General features: G+C 42.9%; 1 protein-coding gene across 1 annotated transcript in view; it reads left to right on the forward strand.

The window, feature by feature from the left end:
* Positions 1-5,625: 5,625 nt before the first annotated feature.
* The window catches only part of C9H3orf49 (chromosome 9 C3orf49 homolog), a 107,983-nt gene continuing 92,011 nt past the window's right edge, over positions 5,626-21,597 (forward strand). The window contains exon 1 of the mRNA XM_078662359.1: positions 5,626-5,753. Coding sequence (XP_078518485.1) covers positions 5,635-5,753 — 119 coding nt within the window. The 5' untranslated portion in view covers positions 5,626-5,634. The remainder of the gene's footprint in view (positions 5,754-21,597) is intronic.

Here is a 21,597-nt window from a genome sequence, read left to right on the forward strand (position 1 = left end):
AGGAGAGCCCGGTGGTCCTGGGTGCTAGAAATTATGAGCTAACAAAAAGTCAATGGGTTCCTTGAGGTTACTCAACTTCTAGAGATGTGGATCGGTGCAATGGGGGTTTTCTGTGTCTTCTGAGGTATATTGCCAAGGGCAGGAGGTTGGGAAATTCTGAGTCAGGATATTAAAGTTCCCGTTGCAAAGAGGGGTGTTTCTCTTATTCGAGCTGTCAGTTAACGGAGCCTTGAAAGCTTCTATTTAAATATCTGATCCGGTATGGACCGAGGTATCAAGCCAATTGAATTGAGGAGCAGTAACTGGTGGCAGACCAGTCCATGATGTCCGCCGTCGGGATAGGGTAGTTGTGAAAGTTAATCAGTTAACCAGTGAATTACATGGTTATGTCTCTTCGGTGTGTAGGATGATCTTCTGAGATGGGGATAGAAGTGGTGGCATTCCTAGCTTCAATAGTAAGTACTGCAGCAGGTGTCTTTCAAGCAGTACAATGGAGTTGATGTGAGAAGCAATCATCCAGTCCACTCTCTGGCTTGAATGGACCTTTCTTTGTTTCTATAACTTATGTTGTGAGGGAAACAGGGCCTGTATATAGAGGGACTTAGGTGGTCCTCTTTTTATTTCTTCTATTACTGTTGAAATGAAATGAAGCACCCAAGATGGAAATGTAACTTTTAAGATGGATACCTGGATTAATCCCAACAGACAATGAGCATCTGGGGATCCCAATGGGCAAGTCTGCATCTACCTCACAGGGTGATCTCTGCAGTCAGGGCATGATGGACAAATGAGGCAGCTGATTGGGAGATACCAATGCCGTGGGGGGACGCCGCACAGGGCACAGATCAATCAACTTCCTCTCTTCAGTGTTGGAATCTCTGCAGCCTCTCAACGGGGCCAAGGTTCCTCCTGCTGCTCTCTAGTTGTCAGTCCCAGGAGCCGAGTTGGAAGACCACTTCCCCTCCTCTGGGCACTTGGACCTCTGTCCCTTGCGGCATTGGCGAATCCGCCGCCCACCTCAACCTGAAGCGATCAGGGCAGTGGTGTAGCCAACACCTCAGGGCAGAAGTTGTTACAAACTGGTACAGTGAACCCAAGGCCCCACTTTTATACGCCAATATATATGAATGATGTAATAGAAGATCTCATTACCAATGTAATATGCGGGGTAAGTAGCAATGCATGGAAAGGGAGCACATTATAGTTACCTTAGGGCATGAGTTGTAGTTTCTTGGAATAAGTATAACTATAACTGTTGAATTTCTATGGTTTTGTGGTTGTAAAAATCTGATCCTAACTATAAAGTCCCTCTAACCTTTATTATTTTGGTACCAGGGATCCCATCCCATCCCATCCTGCAGACCCCGGTCAATTAGTGATAGGGCATGGAGGCCATGTAACCCCATCCCTGGGCCAATTATGCTCCAGGGACACCATCCCCTATGGCCCAGCCAATTAGTGAGAGGCACCATAGTGCCTCCTTCCACGGGCCGATTTTAGCCCTGGGGATCCCATCCCATGGACCCGGTCAATTAGTGGAAGGGGTGGGAAGCCTCACTGCCCCCTCCCCAGGCTGATTTTGACCCCAGGAACCCAATCCCCTGGGGCCTGGCAACTTGATGTTGGGTGCCCTGGCTCCACCCACAACCCCAGGTGTTGGGAACTGGGGGAAACATCAATGCCCCAGCAGTTCCTGCTGGCCCCCTGCCTCCAGCGGGAGCCAGCATTGCCCCAGCAAGCAGGGAGCAGCAAAAACATTTTCTCCCTGGGCTTGGCAGCGGGCAGGAAAACAGAGGAAAACTCAGGTCCCAGCAGGCGAGAGCAGTTTTCTTACTCCCACCCACTGGGATTGGACTTACAGTTGCTCTTGCTTGGCAGGAGCTGTCAAAGCTCCCACCAAGTGACACCAAACATCTGTGTTCGGAGGGTGGGCACCTCGGAACATAGGGAGCTGGTCCTGGGAGGTGGCAATTCCCAGGGTCATTAATGGCTCCAGGAGGGGGGGGGGGCACGTAGTCCCCTCCTTTTAATTGGCAAGGGAGGTGGTGGTACCCAGGCCAACTATAACTGCCTAATATATATATTAGCTAACAGTAATTGCATAAACAAGTAAACATAAAATAAAATAAAACATATCATTAAAAAACAAATGTAAAGAATATTTTACAAAAAAATAATAATCAAATAGATTAAACATTATTAATAATGCTAAAAACCATATCAAACACCGCTATATTAAAGTAATAAATATTTTAAATTGTGGTAGTATTGGTAAAAGTGAAAATATACTTACCAATGATATTCCAAAATGTAATATAATAGCAGCAATCGATATTATGAAATTGATATTAAGTACCATCCATATTCTGACATCAATATTAAGTCTCCACACTGAATTTCTTGATGAGAACTTAACTAGGAACAATAAGAATCTGGTCTAGCCAATAAGGAGAGTCTGCACAACAAAAGGTGGCCAGAAGTGACAAAGAAACTTTGATGTGACACAGCTCCATCAAGCATCAGTTCTTTCAGATATATTTATGCAGTCACCGATAATCCCTTTCAGATGCACAGTCCTTCAGTGTTCCAGCTTGTCCCCCGTCATCTTCAACCTCAAAATGGAGCCCTTACAAGGTGTATAAAAATTCATCAATACCCCTATGACACACATCTCTATTTGACAGTCTTCTCTGCTGCAGACATTGAGCCACTTTAACACCATCTGCACCTCATCCAAACCTAGTTCTCCAACTCCTACCTTAAATTCAGCCCCACAAAAAGAATTCCTGCTATTTATCAAGAATAACAGCAGTAAATAGTCCAATCTTGGCTCTATGAAATGGACATGGAAGGTTCAGAACCTCATACAAAGTTGCTCAGATTAAAATGGGATATTGATATCACCCTAAACGAACACATCACTAAGAAAACCAACATAGCCTGGCAACAGCTCTCACTATTAAAGAAAGTGAAGACAACTTCAGAACTGCAGATCAAGCAGTCATACTCTCGCATCTGGGTAGTGGGAATGCTGCATGGACACCCAGACAATACATTTGCCTCCATTGATGGTATTCAATAAATCTTTCCTCCTCAAGAACTTGAATAAATGTGACACCCCACCCTCTGAAGGAACTCTACTGACTGCACTTGCCAGCCTGTACCATCTGCAAAACAAGCTACCTATTTGTGTTGTAGTTTGGAATACTGAATAGGGAATATTGACTTACCACAATAATGGAGCCAAAATATTGAGGACCAAAATATCAAGGAGGTAAGTGCATATAGGTAAGTATAGATATTCTAATATTACCTCAACATTTAGGGACCTTTAAGACATGAAACCACTACTTTAGCAGCTTGAGCAGGGGGGTGCCACTGGGCAGTTGTGTGGAACACAAAACCTTACAATTCTTTTTTTTGCGTCCTTTGACTTTGATCGGAGACCCAGGTCTCTAAACAAAAGTTCATAAATACCAATGCAAGACTGTGGGGTGGAGGCACAGATGGAAAAAGAGAGCCCAAAAGAAAGAACAAAGGGTGGGTGTGAGGGATAGATGGAGTGGAGAGAAGGATGGATGGAGAGAATAGATGAATGTGTGAAAAAGTGTCAGAAAGAAGGAAGGAGAGAAGGGAGCAAAGCATGATGGAAAAATGACAAACAGAAGAATAATACAAGGAAAAGCCTCTGTCTTTTTTATCACGTTTTTTGACAGCTGAAGATGTAAAATACAACTATTTATTCAGCCACATTGTTTTGTTTTCAGAAATCCGCCTGTCCCCCCACCCAGAACATGGCTCGCTTAAGGTACTTACGGTATTCACTCATTCAGTGCCATTCAAAAGTTGTTTTATAGCAGATAGTATTTTGTTGTTATTTTTAAATGTAAGCATTGTCAACGTACATATATATGAAGTTAAGTACAGTAAATGTATACTTACCTATACATACTTACCTGTCGCTATTTTGGTCCTTGATAAGCTGGCTATTATATTGTGGTAAATCGATATTCCCTTCTAGATATTTAGCACCTTCTCTAGAGGGGTGTCATGGGAGGAGGGTTTAAATAAGGAGCACATACCAACCCAGTCTATGATCCAGGATAGCCAATCAAAAGAGCTCACATCACATAAGGGGGCCGACAAATGGTGAGAAAAGCTGAGGTGAGACTGTACTGAGCGGAGATGAGGAGAGGGAGGAAAACATGGGAATAGGGTTTGATATGGGTAATAATGCTACATACTCTAGGCTTATGGACCAGCCAATCAATAATGACCACACCTTGTACGAACGTCAGCATAGGGAGAGAAGCCCTGAGGTGAGGCTCTTGAATGTGGCTTTGAAGGAGAGGATGGAAGGGTCATGCGACTGGGAAGCTCGGTGCCAAGTTTAAACGAAAACAACCAAGGAAAACAAATTCTACACTCAGAGACAAAATAAAAAGAAATCTGCAAAAAAGCTTACTACGTTAAGAGAAGGTCAGCATAGCACTACATTCAGAAGATCCAAGTACAATGTTAGATTGAGATGTGGCACGCACATATTTACCTTCCGGGGTGATTAGTGCACAGTGACATTCAGAAGTGGCAGTGTATTTTCTCTTGACTGGGAGTGAATGTTCTGATTTGTTCTGCATTCCGTCCATCAATTGTGTGTCTTTTGCTTTCTCGCCCCAAGTGCGCCAGGTATGCCCAGACGTGGGTCCTGGGCTCACTGTGCCACTGGAATCAAGCTATCCTGGCTGAAGAGGGGTGAAACCCCAAACCCGGTCCTAGGATACTTGTTTCCGGTCCAGGGAGGATATGGCCAGGTCTAAACTGGGGTGGCATGGTGAGCAAAAGAATGATGGATTTAACCCAGATCTTTTGACTGGGGGATGAATGTTCTGATTTGTTCTGCATTCCGTCCATCAATTGTGTGTCTAGTGTATTTTCTCAAGCATTAGTGGTCAGCTCAATGTTTTGTTAAAGGTGGTAAACACATTGCTGCACTCAGAAGTGATTAACAGGGTACTACAGCCCTCGGTTATGAGCACATTCGATACAGACAGTAGCTGACTGTTGCACATAGAAGTGGGAAGTGCAGTGACACAATCGCCGATGGGTAGCACAGTGGCACACACCAAAGTGCTGAGCAACATTTTATTTTCACAGCTCGTAAGCACATTGTAATAAAGACAGATAGGGAGCATAGTGTTACTTTAAAATTACTGAAGCTCTGTGTTACACTGAGACGTGGTAAGTACGCTCATACATCAAAGTACGTAATTCGATTTTTACTATATAAGGTGATAAGAATGTTGTTACTTGCGTGTAAACTTCCGATTATTGCAGCGTACCTAGCTAGCTGTACGACATGTGCTTCCAAGCAGAGCTTTGGCAACTAAATATTTTACTGAGGAAGGGAGCGTTTATTGGAATGTCTCTGGGCTACGGCAGATTTGTCGTCCCCAGTCAATAGCTCGTTTAACCGAAAGAATGCCCTGAGTGATGGACTTAACAGATGCAAGTTAAGTGGTGATGGAATTTCAGAAAGAAGCTAAACCTCGGCTCAGCCTCAGGAAAAAAACACATTATAATGTGTACTACCTGTCTGCAAATCAATGCACTTACAATGCTCTAGTCCTGAGGGGCATGCAAAGTGAAGGGCGTTCTTCCAGATCTCTACAGATGCCCGGCAGAAAAGCAGCAGAATCCAGTCTGAAAAACAGCAAAAGAAAAATTGCCCAGCAGAAAAAAAAGGGAATTGTTCGGTAAGTGTTGTTATTGCTCCCTTTATTTAAAATTGCTATGTTAAAAAGCTAAAATGACACTAAACGCACTGCTTAAAAATGCTTCTGTAGTTCTCTGCGATTATCAGTTTCATGAAGAATGTTGTGTACTTTGTATTTGTTTTTATTCAATTAGTGAACCAAGTTCAAAATAAATAAAAAGGCAAGTTAGACGGATGTAGGTAACTTGCAAGGTATCATACAATTCCAGCTGAAGCCGTGAAGCCAAAACCAACGACAGCACTTAAAACTTTTTGTTTCCCAAAAAAGTCCTTATTCTCGTACTTTTAGGTGTAGGCACAAAACCAGGTACTTCTTAGATCACGCTAACATATAAATATGCAAATTGTCAATTCATTTTTCCTTTTCATTCCTGAAAGAGATAAATTATGTTTCAAGTTGAATTCTTCTGTTTTCCAATATAGGTGTCACTAGTTAAAACAAAATGCAGGATTGGTCAATTTATGGACATGGCACAGCCCTTGGAGAACGGCTTCTAAGAAGGGCATATAGTTGTCGTTTCCAGTCTTAATAATTTACCCCTTCAATTTGAAAGGTATATGCAATCATTTTAATGAACATAAACACGTGTATTACTTGTAGCATATTCTTTCTCTGTGAAACATCAGAAGGCCCTCCTTTAGAGTGCCTTGCTAAATCTGTAATGTGCTTGAAGTGCTAATTATGTGACTGCAATCAATTTGCTACAGAATTTGTTTTTTTCGCTCATAAACTAGTACTAACTGCAGAAAAAAACTTTCCACCAGCAAATATTTGGACCTAAATAGGCATATTACTTCTAAGGTAGTACCTCATTTGTACTTTATTTTTTTTGTGGTTTTATATGGCACAAACTAGACCTCTCAGGCATCAGAGTGTTTGTCATATGTGTCAGACACAATGTCATCATCAAATCTCTAGTACAGGATCTATGAGATGATAGTACTGTGCCCAAATAAAAATATATTTATGCTGATGAGACTTGTTTGCAGTGTCTTCCCCATATTTTGCCCACAGTTTGACTACTAGATGCTGGTTTTCTGAATATGATTGTGCCCTGGGCACTGCTAACCAGACCTAGGGCCTGTGTTCTGATTAAAAGTACATGGTAATTTTGTACAATTGGTTCTGACAACCTACCTGTAAGTCTCTAGTATATGGTAGGGCTTGTAGGTTTAGAGGCCCAGTAGACTTAATGTACTCAAGTGTGCACTACTGGAGTGCCTGCTAGTATTATAAAAGCCATCCGTGCCTTGCAGGCTGTTTTTAAAAGAAAATGATATGAAACTTTGAATTTGGAATTAAAAGTACTTCCAAAGTCTGAAACTACCAAATTGTATATATGTAGCCCCAATGTTCTCCCCTAGGTGCTCCAGGTGTAGGGTGTCTTGTAACTATAAGCAGGGACATTACAAAAAATATTTTATAAGTCCTGGTGAGAGAAAAACTGTTTCAATTGTCCCCATTGTAGAACATTAGCTCCATAGGCTAACATGAGAACAATTTATTTAAGTATATAAATTGACAGGGGCAAGCTAGAAATGTCTTTCAAAGAATCTAAATGATAGTTATGATAAATCCAACAACTTGCCACTGTTGGATTTATAATAACTATTACAGAAAATAAGGTATAGAACTTTCTGTAAGTCAAAATCCAAAATCCAGCCTTCCAACGGCCATCTCCTGATTGGCCAGACTCTGCCAGGCTTTCCTAATGAGGTATGAAGTGACCTACTAGAGAGACAAAGAATTTCCTTTGGGAAGACAACTGAGACTGCAGAAGCAGAAGGCAGGACATGGTGAAGTATCCAAATAGACTTCAAAGAGGGAATGACACTTTAGGACAGCACAGGCTCACCTCCACATCCCGCACCACCAGCCACACAGAAGCCCCTGTATTTAGATTAGTGAAGGGGCTGGAAGGGGAGTGTTAGAGAATCTTAGCTACACCATTGGGTTGGTTTAGCCACATTTAACACTTCAGGAGAGGCTTTCTCTATTTTGGATTTTGGATATAAATGCTTTCTGGGACCAGAATATGCCACGTTTTGGAGTGGTGGTCATACCTGAGGGTGGCACCCTGCATCCTATTGGTCAGAGATGCCCCCTTGCTTGATGCCCAGAAACACTGAATAAATATGGGAGAGTTGCCAAGCCACTCAAAACTACTGCCTGAAACAACAAGGAGCAGAATGACTGACTTGTTAGAACCCTGATCTGCAGCCAAAGGACTGCACCTGCTGCACAATCTGGTACTACATCCATAAGGACTTTGCCCGGCTACACAAGGATTAAGGAGTGGACTCCGTGAAAGCTACAGGTTAACAGAGCCCACCTGCATCATCTCCACCAAGAAGTCCCCATCCTGGAGTGTGTCCAGTGGGCATTTAAGGATTTGGCCAGGTGCATTCTGGGAATCGCAGCCCCAACATCCCAAGGGCAATCTCAGAGCCTCTAGATCATTGGATTCGTGTTTTAGACATGTTGAACTCACAAGAGGAACTTCAGGAAGAAGTTCCAAATAATTGTAGCAAAGTTTGCAAAAAGCTCCATAAATTTGTCAGGTGCAGTATGGGATTTGTAGTCCCAGGCACCAAGAGGCAAACCAGAGCATCTGAACCCTTGGCTGGAGCTGTGGACCGCTTGCCTGCATCAAGGAACACTTCTGGAAGCAATTGTAAAGAACTCTTGATGTATTTAATTTATTGGTGTTTTTAAATGCTTTGCCCAACTGTCTGCTCATTGCCAGCTACCAAGCGTTGAGCAAGATAATAATTAATTGAGACCTTGATGGAACCTTTTATTGTGGCCTTATGACTAGTGGTAAGTCCCTACTTATCTCTACTAATACACCACTTTCCAACAACCTGGGTCAAGGGAACTTTTTTCATACTCTCCCATTATAATACAGTGAGTGCTGGAAGAGAAGGACTTTTAAGTTCTCCTTTGATGTTCTTTTGAGAGGGTTTTGTCCTAAAGGCAAGTGGTATGGCATTCTAAATTCCAGAACAATTCCCTATGAAAGTTTGCTTCAGGCTTCCTGCTTTTGTGAATGCATGTAAAGACCCCATAATAGATTACCATTCTTCCAGAAAGCTCTAGCATTGTATTCCTCTAAAACATGCAAATGTAATAAATGTGATCTGATTATATGATCTGAAAACACTATTGTTAAGAAAGTTTCATATGCTGAGGCAAAGTGCGAGACTCAATTTAACCTTGACTATGTGATTGCTTACTGACAATATTACTTTGGTGGTAATATAACGCTGCATTTGTGTACCTAAAACTATTATGGTACCTTACTAAAGAGTGCAATCTCTATGAACAGGGTCCTTCTCAATCTTTGCAATAAACATCGAAGCATCAAATAATGTTGCCTATACAGTAAAACACATTTCATCCAGCCTACATTAATTGCACATTGTGGCTGCGGTTGCTGTCCGTTACAAGGCGACTGAAGTATCTAAATTCATAATACTACATATTGTTTAACGTTGATACATGTGAGGAGAAAAGTGAGCTTGAGGGGTCCCTAACATAAAAGACCCTTCAAAAACAGCAAATCAAGTGCTTTCCTACAGATCAAGGAAGTCCCAGTAATAGTCTTGCCACCCCAAAGTTATAAGCGGATTCCTCCCCTTGAGTCCTTGACTTAGTTAGTTGGTGACCGCGTAAATATATTTGGTGTGCAAGAGACTGTTGCAACTCCCGCAACCCTGGAACTTCCTATCTAAATTACGTCCACTGACCTCTAGTAACATAAGCTTCTATTATGCTTATTTTTTAAGGAACATTAATGTTCATGAACATGGATTACAATCTTTTCAATAATGACAAAATGGGAAAAATGACCATGTTTCTTACTGAATAATAAGCCTTTATTTCTATTAAGTATAAATAGTTAATCTAATCCTATAGTCCACAATACAGTAAGCCCTAGATTAGAGTATGTTTTTAGTTTAATCACCATCTGGCAACAATTAACTATGTGGCTTCTAGTGAATCGGTCTATGCAGCAGTACAAGAGAAAAGTTGCCAAAGCTTTATATGGGTCACAAAGGGATACACAGGTTTGCAACTTTCAGTATTTCTCATTGTTGCTCTATACAAGCACAGTTCAATAAGCCCTTCAGACTAGGGGACCACCCCCCTCTAGCACCATCTCTAAAGACACACAGGGACCAATTCAAAAAGGGCCTCCGCACTCATGGTGGGGGCCTCACAGTAATGAGCGGGGGCCCGCAGTCGTGTGCGCGTTCCCGCACTCATGGCGGGAGCTTCGCATTGCAGTTTGTCGTTGCAGAGGTTCTGCCTTGAATGTGGCCCCCTGTCATGACTACGGGGCCTCCGCATGAGTGCAGATGCTCTTTGTGAATCGGGCCCTGAGGCTCTCATTCTATTTCTGACAGATGCCTGCCCTGTGGTAGAGAGCACAGTGAGTTGATTACCCTAGTGCTTTTTGGTTCCCACTCCACGGAGGTGAAGCCGCAAAGACAGTTTAAGGGTCAGTGGTTCATGGACTCCTACAGCACAGGAGAAGTACAGAGGAAGGAAATGGTCAATGAGGCCAGGTTGGATGGAATGAAGTGGGGGCAAGTATTCTGGCGTGATTTGGAGGAGTATTTGATGAACAAGACACAATAAATAAGGTTTTCAAATGTACATTTTTTCCATACTAGACACAGACATATTTATTTTTCTGAAGTTTGACTGATACTCCAGCTTGCTAATCTCCAACCAATAAATGCATAGAGCACCCAAGGAATGATAACATATACAGATGATTGCACAGGACTGAGAAAGAAATTAATTTAACTATTTGAAGATTAATGCTGAACTCAGTGCCTCATGCCAGAATCAAGTTAGCATTGTTCTACTTTCTTCTGCGCCGCTTGGAACTGGCAACAATTACCCATTTCTCACCTTCTAGTTCCCAGCAAAGCAGAGAAAGTCAGCAGCTTCATAATTCATTACATTTTGCATTTCTATTCAACTTCCACCATCTACTTCTGCATTGCTGTCAACTACCACCACACATCAAGATCTACCCGCATCATGCTGTGTGTGTATGGGAATCGTCATGAAGGTATAAGTGTCTTCCAGGGATCTTCTGGAGTCACTTCGAGGAAAAGCAAGACAGTCGCCATATAAATGGAAGTCATAAGCTGGCAGGCACGCAGGGATAAAGGCAGTAAAAAAGGTCCTAGTTTTCTTCCTCTTTGCATTAGGATGACTGTACGTGTGCAAAGGTGTAGCAACTCTGTCTTTGCACACACCCAATGAGAGGCTATCCATCAAGAACATTGTCATTTGCTTAATACCCTCAATGAAAAGGGAGTTAGATGCCATATTCAGTGCTTAACAACTGTTTTCATGCTCTCACTAATCTTCAGGAAATGTTGTTTATTTCCCTGTTTCCTGCAAGAAGAGCCTGTTGTTCTCCTCATATATTACTCTTCATGTTTTTACTTCAATTCTGAATTTCCACTAATATTATCATTCAGTCTGACATTATGCTTCCTTTGCCCTTGTCCTCCTTCCTCCTGTTATCTATGTCAACCTTGGTGTAGTTACCCCAGCTACTAAATACAACCACCAGTGTTGTTACTGCTGTAGGTAGTTTATGAATACCAAGTGAAGGAGAGTAGGATCTGCTCTTATAGTTACCCCCACTTTTTGCTGATGTTTCACTGTTTATCGACTTTAGTCTGGCTGGGGCCCTGCTAACCAGGAGCCCAGCCTAGCTGCTTCCTCTCTTAATTGATTACCAGTACTTTAGGTACACACCAGATTGGATTCTGGGGTACCCTTATGAGTCCCTAGTATATGGTATACTATGTACCCAGGGCATAGGTACCCCAGAGGCCTACCAGGGGCTGCAACATGTATTATGCCACCCCTGGGAAGCCTTCCAAAATGACTACTGCAGCCTGGGTAAGGTGGTGCATGCACCCCTTACTGAGATATAGGTTCACTATATCTCTCCATATCACTGCGCATGTAAACCTATCAGTCACCCCTATGGCAGGCCTTAACAATCCTAAAGGCAGAGTGCTCGGTTTCATGTGAGAGGGTGCCCATGCATGAGCAGAGCTCCTCTGCAGCTTGTGGAACCTTTATTCTGGGATTGTTTGTGATGCAGTCAGACCATATACTCTTAAGTGTATTATAACCAAACGGTAAATGCTAACTTTGGAATGGCTGCATGGAAACATGTCGGGTTTGGTGTCAAACACTCTGGAATCATACCCCCACACCAATAACTGGTGTGGGAGTATGATCCCACCCTTTTAGAGGGAGAGTCATGACAGCACCGGTATACCCGGTACCAGCTAACAGAGCCCTGGCATCACAAACAGGATGATGCCAGCCACAGACACAAGTCTGCCCTCCTTCTGCTGGACAAAACTCTGGCAGGGGAGGTCTGGGCAATAGGTTTCCTGTCACAGGGCGTTGTCATTACCTCCCAGACAGGCTTTTGTGTATTGGGGCTGGGTGGGTGCACTCCAAGAGTGCTTTGAAGTCTGCACTGGGGGCACATTTGGTTTCCCTGTGCATAGTCCAGCTCAAACCAGTTGCAGGGGCTAGCAGCCCTTCTCTGGTGAGAAACTGGACAAAGGGAATGACTGTAGCCACCCCTCTTTCCTGACCCTCCCATAGGTGGGTCCCTAGAGTTTGTCCCACCCCTTCCTTGTGTATAAGAAATTAACCCCTGGCTACAGGAGTTTAGATTAACCTGGACACAACTCTGATACATAATCATAGAACTTTGATGACCTACAAGGCGCTAGATGACTGAAGAATCTCCCTTGAAGTAAAGGAGTTACTCCCCTGCAAGGCAGGCACCTAAGACGCATCTGACCGGTTTGCATCTCCAAAGCTCCCGCCGGACTCTGAAGAATTTGCAACACAGGAGGTGGGTTCCCAGACTTCCCAGTGGCCGATCCGAGTTCCCAGCAAAGCAGAGACCTGATTCACATATGCTCAGCACATACCCCGATAATATATAATACGTGTCACAAGATTAATAATCCTAACAAATCAAAATTGAACAAGAACCAATAGACAATCCTCCAAAGAAAGTATACAGAGTGCCAAAAGTTTTTTGTGAAAAAACTTATTTTCTTCTTCAATACATTTTTTTGATGGACGATCAATCATTTAAAATACAGAGCAAAATCATAGCCATCATTGCCGACGCGGCGTGTTTCGTCTCCATGAGACTTCTTCAAGGCTTTCTGTAAGTAAATACCCAACTCTAGAGTGGCACAGCATCGAGAACTTCAATTAGTAAGATGAATTATTCATAAAAGAAAGAAATCGTTTTGTTTTTTGAAAATTCAAAATATTTTTCTTTTTCTTTTCATTAGGCCCGTTGTCAATATCTTCAAAAAACTTCCAAGGTGGTGCAATTGCCCCTTGTTTTTGTTTATGTAGCGTTCAGCGTGGCGTCCGAGATCGTAGGAACAGCGAACATAAACAAAAACAAGGGGCAATTTGCCACTCTGTATACTTTCTTTGGAGGATTGTCTATTGGTTATTGTTCAATTTTGATTTATTAGGATTATTAATCTTGTGACACGTATTATATATTATCAGGGTATGTGCTGAGCATATGTGAATCTTGTGTTTTTGGTCATCCAAAAGTTGAGGGAACTAGAGAGGTCAGGTTCCCAGCTCTTGCACTACCATAATTGCCCAACCCCATTGAACAATATACTTGTACCAGTGCATGACTTCAGTGCCCTGACCTTTTCTCAAAGCTGAGACCTGTAGCCCTCGTGGGGACAGTGGAACCAGAACCCTTGGACACTGTGTAAATTTGCAAGTGCATATGCTTCTTGGCTACCCTTGGGGCTGTACTTTGGGCCATTTGTAGTCCAAACCCCAAGCAGCACTTACACCGAAGATTACAGGCCTACACTCACCAAGTGTCCAGTGGGATGGTTTTGTGTGATTCCTTTTGAGGTCCCTTCGCGATCCCTGATCCGTCGACCGGTGGGTCCCAGTAAAAGCAACAATAAGTTTAGTTGGGCTTCCCTGGTCTACAACACTTGGGGAGTCCCCCGGACCTTGCTGGTCCGCACCGCAGCATTTTTTCTCTTCCTGTGTGGGTTGCTGTTGCCAAGGCCTGTTGTGTTCAATCCGCACACCGACACAGCAGCACTCGACATCCTTCATGGGACAGCTTGAATCAAGATCCTGGTGTCATCGACGCCTCCTGGTCCTGGTGGCTGCAGAGTCAAGCTTCACCTTTTCGCACCTGAAGCATCCAACATCGGTGGGAATTCGTCTGTCGTGCCCCTGGTCACTAAGAAGTGACCCAGAGTCTGTCCCCTCTGCTTTCAGGTTCTTCTGATCTTCGACCCAGGCATGGATCACACTGGACACTTTTCTTCTTTGCAGCAGGTCGCCATTGAAATCAAAGACGATTCCCGACACTATTTGACACTATGCACCCGGCTTCCATGGGTGAGGTAACTCGAGTACTCCAGTGCTCCTGTGGGTGTTGGCCCTAGAACCCCCTAAGTCTAAAGGGGTTTGCTCAAAGTCCTCTCCTAAGTGTCCTTTATCTTTAAAATTCCAACCGCGACTTTCCCCATAGAAGCTAACGGAGCTCGCTGCTGTGTTCTCACACTGTACACGTACCCCCCCTGGGGTCCCCTGTGTCATTACCTTGGGTGGTTCCTTGGGGTCCTGGTGATTCTACATGCTCTAGGCACTGTGTCTAGTCAAGTCGTGGTTCTTATACCACTTTCTTAATATATGGTTTGGTCTCCCCCTGGGGCTCATTGTATATTGTTCTATTTACTGAAGTTCTATCGTGTTGATATTGTGTATCTTGTTCTCTAATCTCATAAAGTTAGTAGAGGGTGTTTAGAAATAAATACATATATTTTATATATACCTTGTGTGGTTCTCCTTTCATTTGGTCATTCAAGGGGTTATAATCTGGTAAACCAAGCTGCTTTACACTCCTTCAAGACTAAGCCTGAAGGCTGCTCTCCATAGCTTGTATATAACCAGAAGGGGGAGAGAGAGAGTCAGTGGATTCGGTCTCCCTAGTTAATATGATCAAACAAAGTGGAATCCACTCAAAAGTGGCGGTGGTCCCTAAAGTGATGGGGAGCACACAGTGTTGTTTAAATGCCCCTCACACACCAACCGGCCCCTTGGTGTCATGCTTCATCATCGGGGCCTTCGCACCCCTCTACGGGATGCGGCGTGCTACGACTCACGAATACGCAGGAGCACTTGATAGTGAACTATGTGAGGGAGAGTGTTTCTAAGGGAAAGTGAGAGTGAAGTGAGGTGAAAAAAGTGAGTTACTTAAAAAATACCTGGCACGTAGGAGAAAAATTATTTATTATATCCTCGGCTGGTATTGTTAAAAAGGTGCAAAAGTGGGTTGTTTGAATACGAATTAGGGTATTACAACCAAAGTGTCAACATGTTTCGGAGCGCAGGGGCTCCTTCTTCAGGACAAGGATATGCACAATATCCTCACCTTACTCACATGAAATGTAAAAGTGTATAAAATCCTTTTCTTAAAAAAAGAAATGTGTAATATACCTAACAATGTTAATTGTAAAGGTGAGTTCAGTTGTGCCCAATTGGCGTTGCAGAGAACCTGTGAAAAGAAGACACAATAAACAAGATTGTCTACTGTACAAGAATTCAGGAAAAAATGGTTCCTTAGAGTATAAGGGTAAGTGGTAGAACCCAAATGAGGTTCAAAACACCCTGTAAACATGAAAATGACAAGAGACAAACATACACAAAAACACATACAACTACAATTAAATTGTTCTCCCCTTTAAGGTGAAAAAGAGGGAGAGGAAAAGTGGTTCAAGGCTTACTTATTGTTCTCAGTCTGATCACCTCATGAGCCTATGCGTAGTATTGGGGGGGTCCTTCCATACTGCTCAGTAAAGGAACCTAGAGAGTATTCAATAATGGGCTTAAGTTGTAGAAAGTACAACGTGCCAAGAGTACCAACGTAGTCCCAGTTGCCAACCTTACTCACGGTTACTGCATAGCAAATCGCCTGCCTTCCCCTCAACGCTGCTCCGAAGAAGTGAGGATGGATTATGGCGGTTTTCTATTTATACTCCTCTAACAGACTGATTAATGTGGACAATTGAATGATTGAAAACGGAAAAGTATTCCCAAATACGGAGTAAATCCGCCCTTCTATTCCGGTACTGCGCGCCGGGTGTAGTGCCGGTTGCAGACGCGCATGCGTGTATTCAATTATAGTACAGGGATTACTGCGCATGCACGGCCTGAGATGTAAGCGCGCATGTGCAGAAGGCTCACACTACTCGCGAGTCCACTACAGAGCGCTGAATGGAATAGGCACGTAATAAAGGAACGGAATAGTGACTAAGAGTGCTTGCATGTAGCAACTCAGATTACTGCGCAGATTTTTAAAGGAAAAAAACGCAAGTGAAGTGGTTTAGATCGATAATCACAAGCAAACTATTGCGATCTCCGAACACTTATACTAGAACAGTGTTGTGAGCAGGTATATGAGGCTCAATCATTAAGTACAATGCTTTGGAGAGAAATATATTACTGAAGAGGTTATTTTTAGATTGCAGCAATGGTCGCAGGGTGTGGACACGTGACTTATGTCAGGACCAAAGCTATGCCCAAAATTACATACTGTAAACACTAAATGTTATATGAACTGGTACTCATCGCAAAAGGCTCCAGGGAATGGAGTCATTGAGGCCAATGGTGTCGGTCCCCAAACGGAACACCCACCGTTGCTCTTTTTCCAAGAGTCCAACCTCTGAAGGTAACTGTTCGATCACTGTCCACTGCAGCTCGTTGACACAGTGTTGGTGTTCCAAAAAGTGGGTTGACATTTTGGTTGTAGCCTTTTTACAGCGGATATTACTTTTGTGTTCGTTAATCCTTATTCTTACTGATCTCGTTGTCATTCCCACATATTCCTTACTGCACGGGCATGTGATCAAGTACACAACATTCTTGCTGTTGCAATTAGTAAATGCACGTTGTTCCCAGCTAGTGCCATTGGAAAAAGTCAAGGTTTGGCTTTTTTTGGTGAGGTGACAGTTGTTGCAATTACCACACGGGTGATGGCCCTGTATTCCTTGGAGCCTAGTCTGTTTCTCTCTGATGGGCGAGGGTCTAGTATGGACAAGCATGTCTCTCAGATTCCTGCCTCGTCTATGTGCAAACAAGGGTTTGTCCAGTGATAGAGTGCCACTTGAAAGAATACGCCAATGTTTGTTAACCAATTTGGCAACCTGGTTGGTTACTGGGCTGTATGTGGTAACACAGACTGTTCTGTTTACCTGATCGTCTTTGTGTGGGTTGTCTTCCAAAAGAGCCTCTCGGTGGTTATTCCTGGCTCTCTTCATAGCCTTCTGGATCACTGGGTCAGGGTATTTTCTTTGTCTCAGTTTGTGACTCAGGTCCTTCGCCTGACTTTTGTATTTTGCTATATCACTGCAGTTCCGACGTACTCCATTCCACCAATTGGAGATACCATACTCCCCGCAATGTAGTGATGGAATGTATCTCATTAGCGCTCACAAAGAACTTTTTTGAGTATGAAGGCACTTTGTTTTGGCAAAGCCATGGGACCAGCATGGGAAGCACTTTTGCCCCTAGCCTGGCGGGACTATATGTCCATCATTTGGAATCTACCAAAATCCTCCATCCCAACAACCCTTTCAGAGGGAGGATCCAGATGTGGCGAAGATATATCGACGACATCTTGGTGATCTGGGAAGGGGATGAGAATTCGATCTCTGAGTTCATGCACTGGCTCAACGACCAGAACACGTTCCTCAAATTCACCCACCAAATGTCTAACATGACCATGGTCTTTCTGGATTTGAACATATATCATGAGGCAGGTTTTTTGAAAACGGAGACCCACTTCAAACCTACGGCCAGGAACTGTCTCCTCAGGTTTGACAGTTTTCATCCACGTCACCTGAGGGAAAACTTACCATATGGGCAGTTCCTCCGACTGCGTCGGAACTGCAGTGATATAGCAAAATACAAAAGTCAGGCGAAGGACCTGAGTCACAAACTGAGACAAAGAAAATACCCTGACCCAGTGATCCAGAAGGCTATGAAGAGAGCCAGGAATAACCACCGAGAGGCTCTTTTGGAAGACAACCCACACAAAGACGATCAGGTTAACAGAACAGTCTGTGTTACCACATACAGCCCAGTAACCAACCAGGTTGCCAAATTGGTTAACAAACATTGGCGTATTCTTTCAAGTGGCACTCTATCACTGGACAAACCCTTGTTTGCACATAGACGAGGCAGGAATCTGAGAGACATGCTTGTCCATACTAGACCCTCGCCCATCAGAGAGAATCAGACTAGGCTCCAAGGAATACAGGGCCATCACCCGTGTGGTAATTGCAACAACTGTCACCTCACCAAAAAAAGCCAAACCTTGACTTTTTCCAATGGCACTAGCTGGGAACAACGTGCATTTACTAATTGCAACAGCAAGAATGTTGTGTACTTGATCACATGCCCGTGCAGTAAGGAATATGTGGGAATGACAACGAGATCAGTAAGAATAAGGATTAACGAACACAAAAGTAATATCCGCTGTAAAAAGGCTACAACCAAAATGTCAACCCACTTTTTGGAACACCAACACTGTGTCAACGAGCTGCAGTGGACAGTGATCAAACAGTTACCTTCAGAGGTTGGACTCTTGGAAAAAGAGCAACGGTGGGTGTTCCGTTTGGGGACCGTTTGGGGACCGACACCATTGGCCTCAATGACTCCATTCCCTGGAGCCTTTTGCGATGAGTTTCAAGTTTTTATTTTTCAAGTTTCATGAGTACCAGTTCATATAACATTTAGTGTTTACAGTATGTAATTTTGGGCATAGCTTTGGTCCTGACATAAGTCACGTGTCCACACCCTGCGACCATTGCTGCAATCTAAAAATAACCTCTTCAGTAATATATTTCTCTCCAAAGCATTGTACTTAATGATTGAGCCTCATATACCTGCTCACAACACTGTTCTAGTATAAGTGTTCGGAGATCGCAATAGTTTGCTTGTGATTATCGATCTAAACCACTTCACTTGCGTTTTTTTCCTTTAAAAATCTGCGCAGTAATCTGAGTTGCTACATGCAAGCACTCTTAGTCACTATTCCGTTCCTTTATTACGTGCCTATTCCATTCAGCGCTCTGTAGTGGACTCGCGAGTAGTGTGAGCCTTCTGCACATGCGCGCTTACATCTCAGGCCGTGCATGCGCAGTAATCCCTGTACTATAATTGAATACACGCATGCGCGTCTGCAACCGGCACTACACCCGGCGCGCAGTACCGGAATAGAAGGGCGGATTTACTCCGTATTTGGGCATACTTTTCCGTTTTCAATCATTCAATTGTCCACATTAATCAGTCTGTTAGAGGAGTATAAATAGAAAACCGCCATAATCCATCCTCACTTCTTCGGAGCAGCGTTGAGGGGAAGGCAGGCGATTTGCTATGCAGTAACCGTGAGTAAGGTTGGCAACTGGGACTACGTTGGTACTCTTGGCACGTTGTACTTTCTACAACTTAAGCCCATTATTGAATACTCTCTAGGTTCCTTTACTGAGCAGTATGGAAGGACCCCCCCAATACTACGCATAGGCTCATGAGGTGATCAGACTGAGAACAATAAGTAAGCCTTGAACAACTTTTCCTCTCCCTCTTTTTCACCTTAAATGGGAGAACAATTTAATTGTAGTTGTATGTGTTTTTGTGTATGTTTGTCTCTTGTCATTTTCATGTTTACAGGGTGTTTTGAACCTCATTTGGGTTCTACCACTTACCCTTGTACTCTAAGGAACCATTTTTTCCTGAATTCTTGTACAGTAGACAATCTTGTTTATTGTGTCTTCTTTTCACAGGTTCTCTGCAACGCCAATTGGGCGCAACTGAACTCACCTTTACAATTAACATTGTTAGGTATATTACACATTTCTTTTTTTAAGAAAAGGATTTTATACACTTTTACATTTCATGTGAATAAGGTGAGGATATTGTGCATATCCTTGTCCTGAAGAAGGAGCCCCTGCGCTCCGAAACATGTTGACACTTTGGTTGTAATACCCTAATTCGTATTCAAACAACCCATTTTTGCACCTTTTTAACAATACCAGCCGAGGATATAATAAATAATTTTTCTCCTACGTGCCAGGTATTTTTTAAGTAACTCACTTTTTTCACCTCACTTCACTCACACTTTCCCTTAGAAACACTCTCCCTCACATAGTTCACTATCAAGTGCTCCTGCGTATTCGTGAGTCGTAGCACGCCGCATCCCGTAGAGGGGTGCGAAGGCCCCGATGATGAAGCATGACACCAAGGGGCCTGTTGGTGTGTGAGGGGCATTTAAACAACACTGTGTGCTCCCCATCATGCTCTCCATAGCTACCACTAGGATAGCTTTCAATAAAGGTTGTCTTAAACCTATCATCGATAAGGGTTGTTTAGACTGGTGTTAGGTGCCCACTAGAACTAGTAGACAGCATATGCCAGGCAAAATTCTCACACCAGGCTCTGAGCTGCTACTCACAGTTAGTTGCCAGTCTTGACAACTGCATTTAGTTTGTGTCTCTACTGTAAAATATTGTAAGTTCCAGGGGTCATATTTTTTGTTACTTAGTCATCGATGTTGCTGGTAACAGAGTTATCGATCCCACCAGGAATTGCAAAGTCTGTGGAATTCCAGGTAGTTCTCAGGGTTCCACCCATAATCCTTACTAATTCCACTCCCTTGGAGTTAATGGGACCCATATATAATTAGCTCATATGGTGTTTAATAAAAATCTGCTGCACTGGAGCAATTGAAAAGAGGCCTATCTGTGTTTATGGTACTTTGCTGAAAATAATTAGAACGTCACTTGAGTATGTTTACCATTTAGTAATGATGTCTTATATTCTGTTGTGTATGTTCACATCTTCATTTACTGGACCTTTTAATGAAGTGAACTAATTACTGACAAAACGGCAATTAAATATCAGAGATACAAAGATACTAATTAAACATATAGAGAAAGTGAATGAGTCCAAAAATATAGCTGCCATCTTGGACTGGTTTAAGCCCCATGAAATAACTAAAGATGTACAGACATCTTCTAGATGTCAATGGATAAAAAATAATCTGCATGTTGAACTATATATCGTACATCACTGAGTCTTCATAATGAATACTGACTATTATAATTGCATTTTAAAATATTACCCTCTTCAGTGCTATGTCATTGCTTAGACCCCTATGTGAACTACCAACTCTGTCTATCCATCTTTGTTCAAGTTCCAAGTGTATTTCTTTAGAGGTTTTTTTGGTTACTTGGAGGTCACCCCCTTCTCTTCCCTGGGATAAGACAAATTAATCATCTAACGTATTAAAATATGGTTGTTTTGTTATTTAGGTTTTTTTTACATTTGATTAGTTCATCACACATACCTATTTACACCTAGCATGTATAGAATGGAACCCCATCACTGTGTGCTGTGACCATATGCCAGCACTATTTGTATTACTTAATTCTATTAATTCAAGTTGAATACTAATTCTGTGAGTTGCTGGATGCTCTCTCATCTCTCATTTCTCAATAGAAATCAGTCGATGAGGAACGTCCTCCACCCTTATAACAGGGAACCGTATTATTTGAACACCAGTGAATGCATATGTCCAGGAGGCTGACTACTAGACAATATGGATTTAGAACAGAGACTTGCATTGGTCTTGGAGAAACCCATAAGAACCAGCAGGCTCTAGCAAGGCAGCTGAAACATGTAGACACTT

This window comes from Lissotriton helveticus, chromosome 9, assembly GCF_964261635.1.
Source record: "Lissotriton helveticus chromosome 9, aLisHel1.1, whole genome shotgun sequence".
NCBI classification, from domain to species: domain Eukaryota; kingdom Metazoa; phylum Chordata; class Amphibia; order Caudata; family Salamandridae; genus Lissotriton; species Lissotriton helveticus.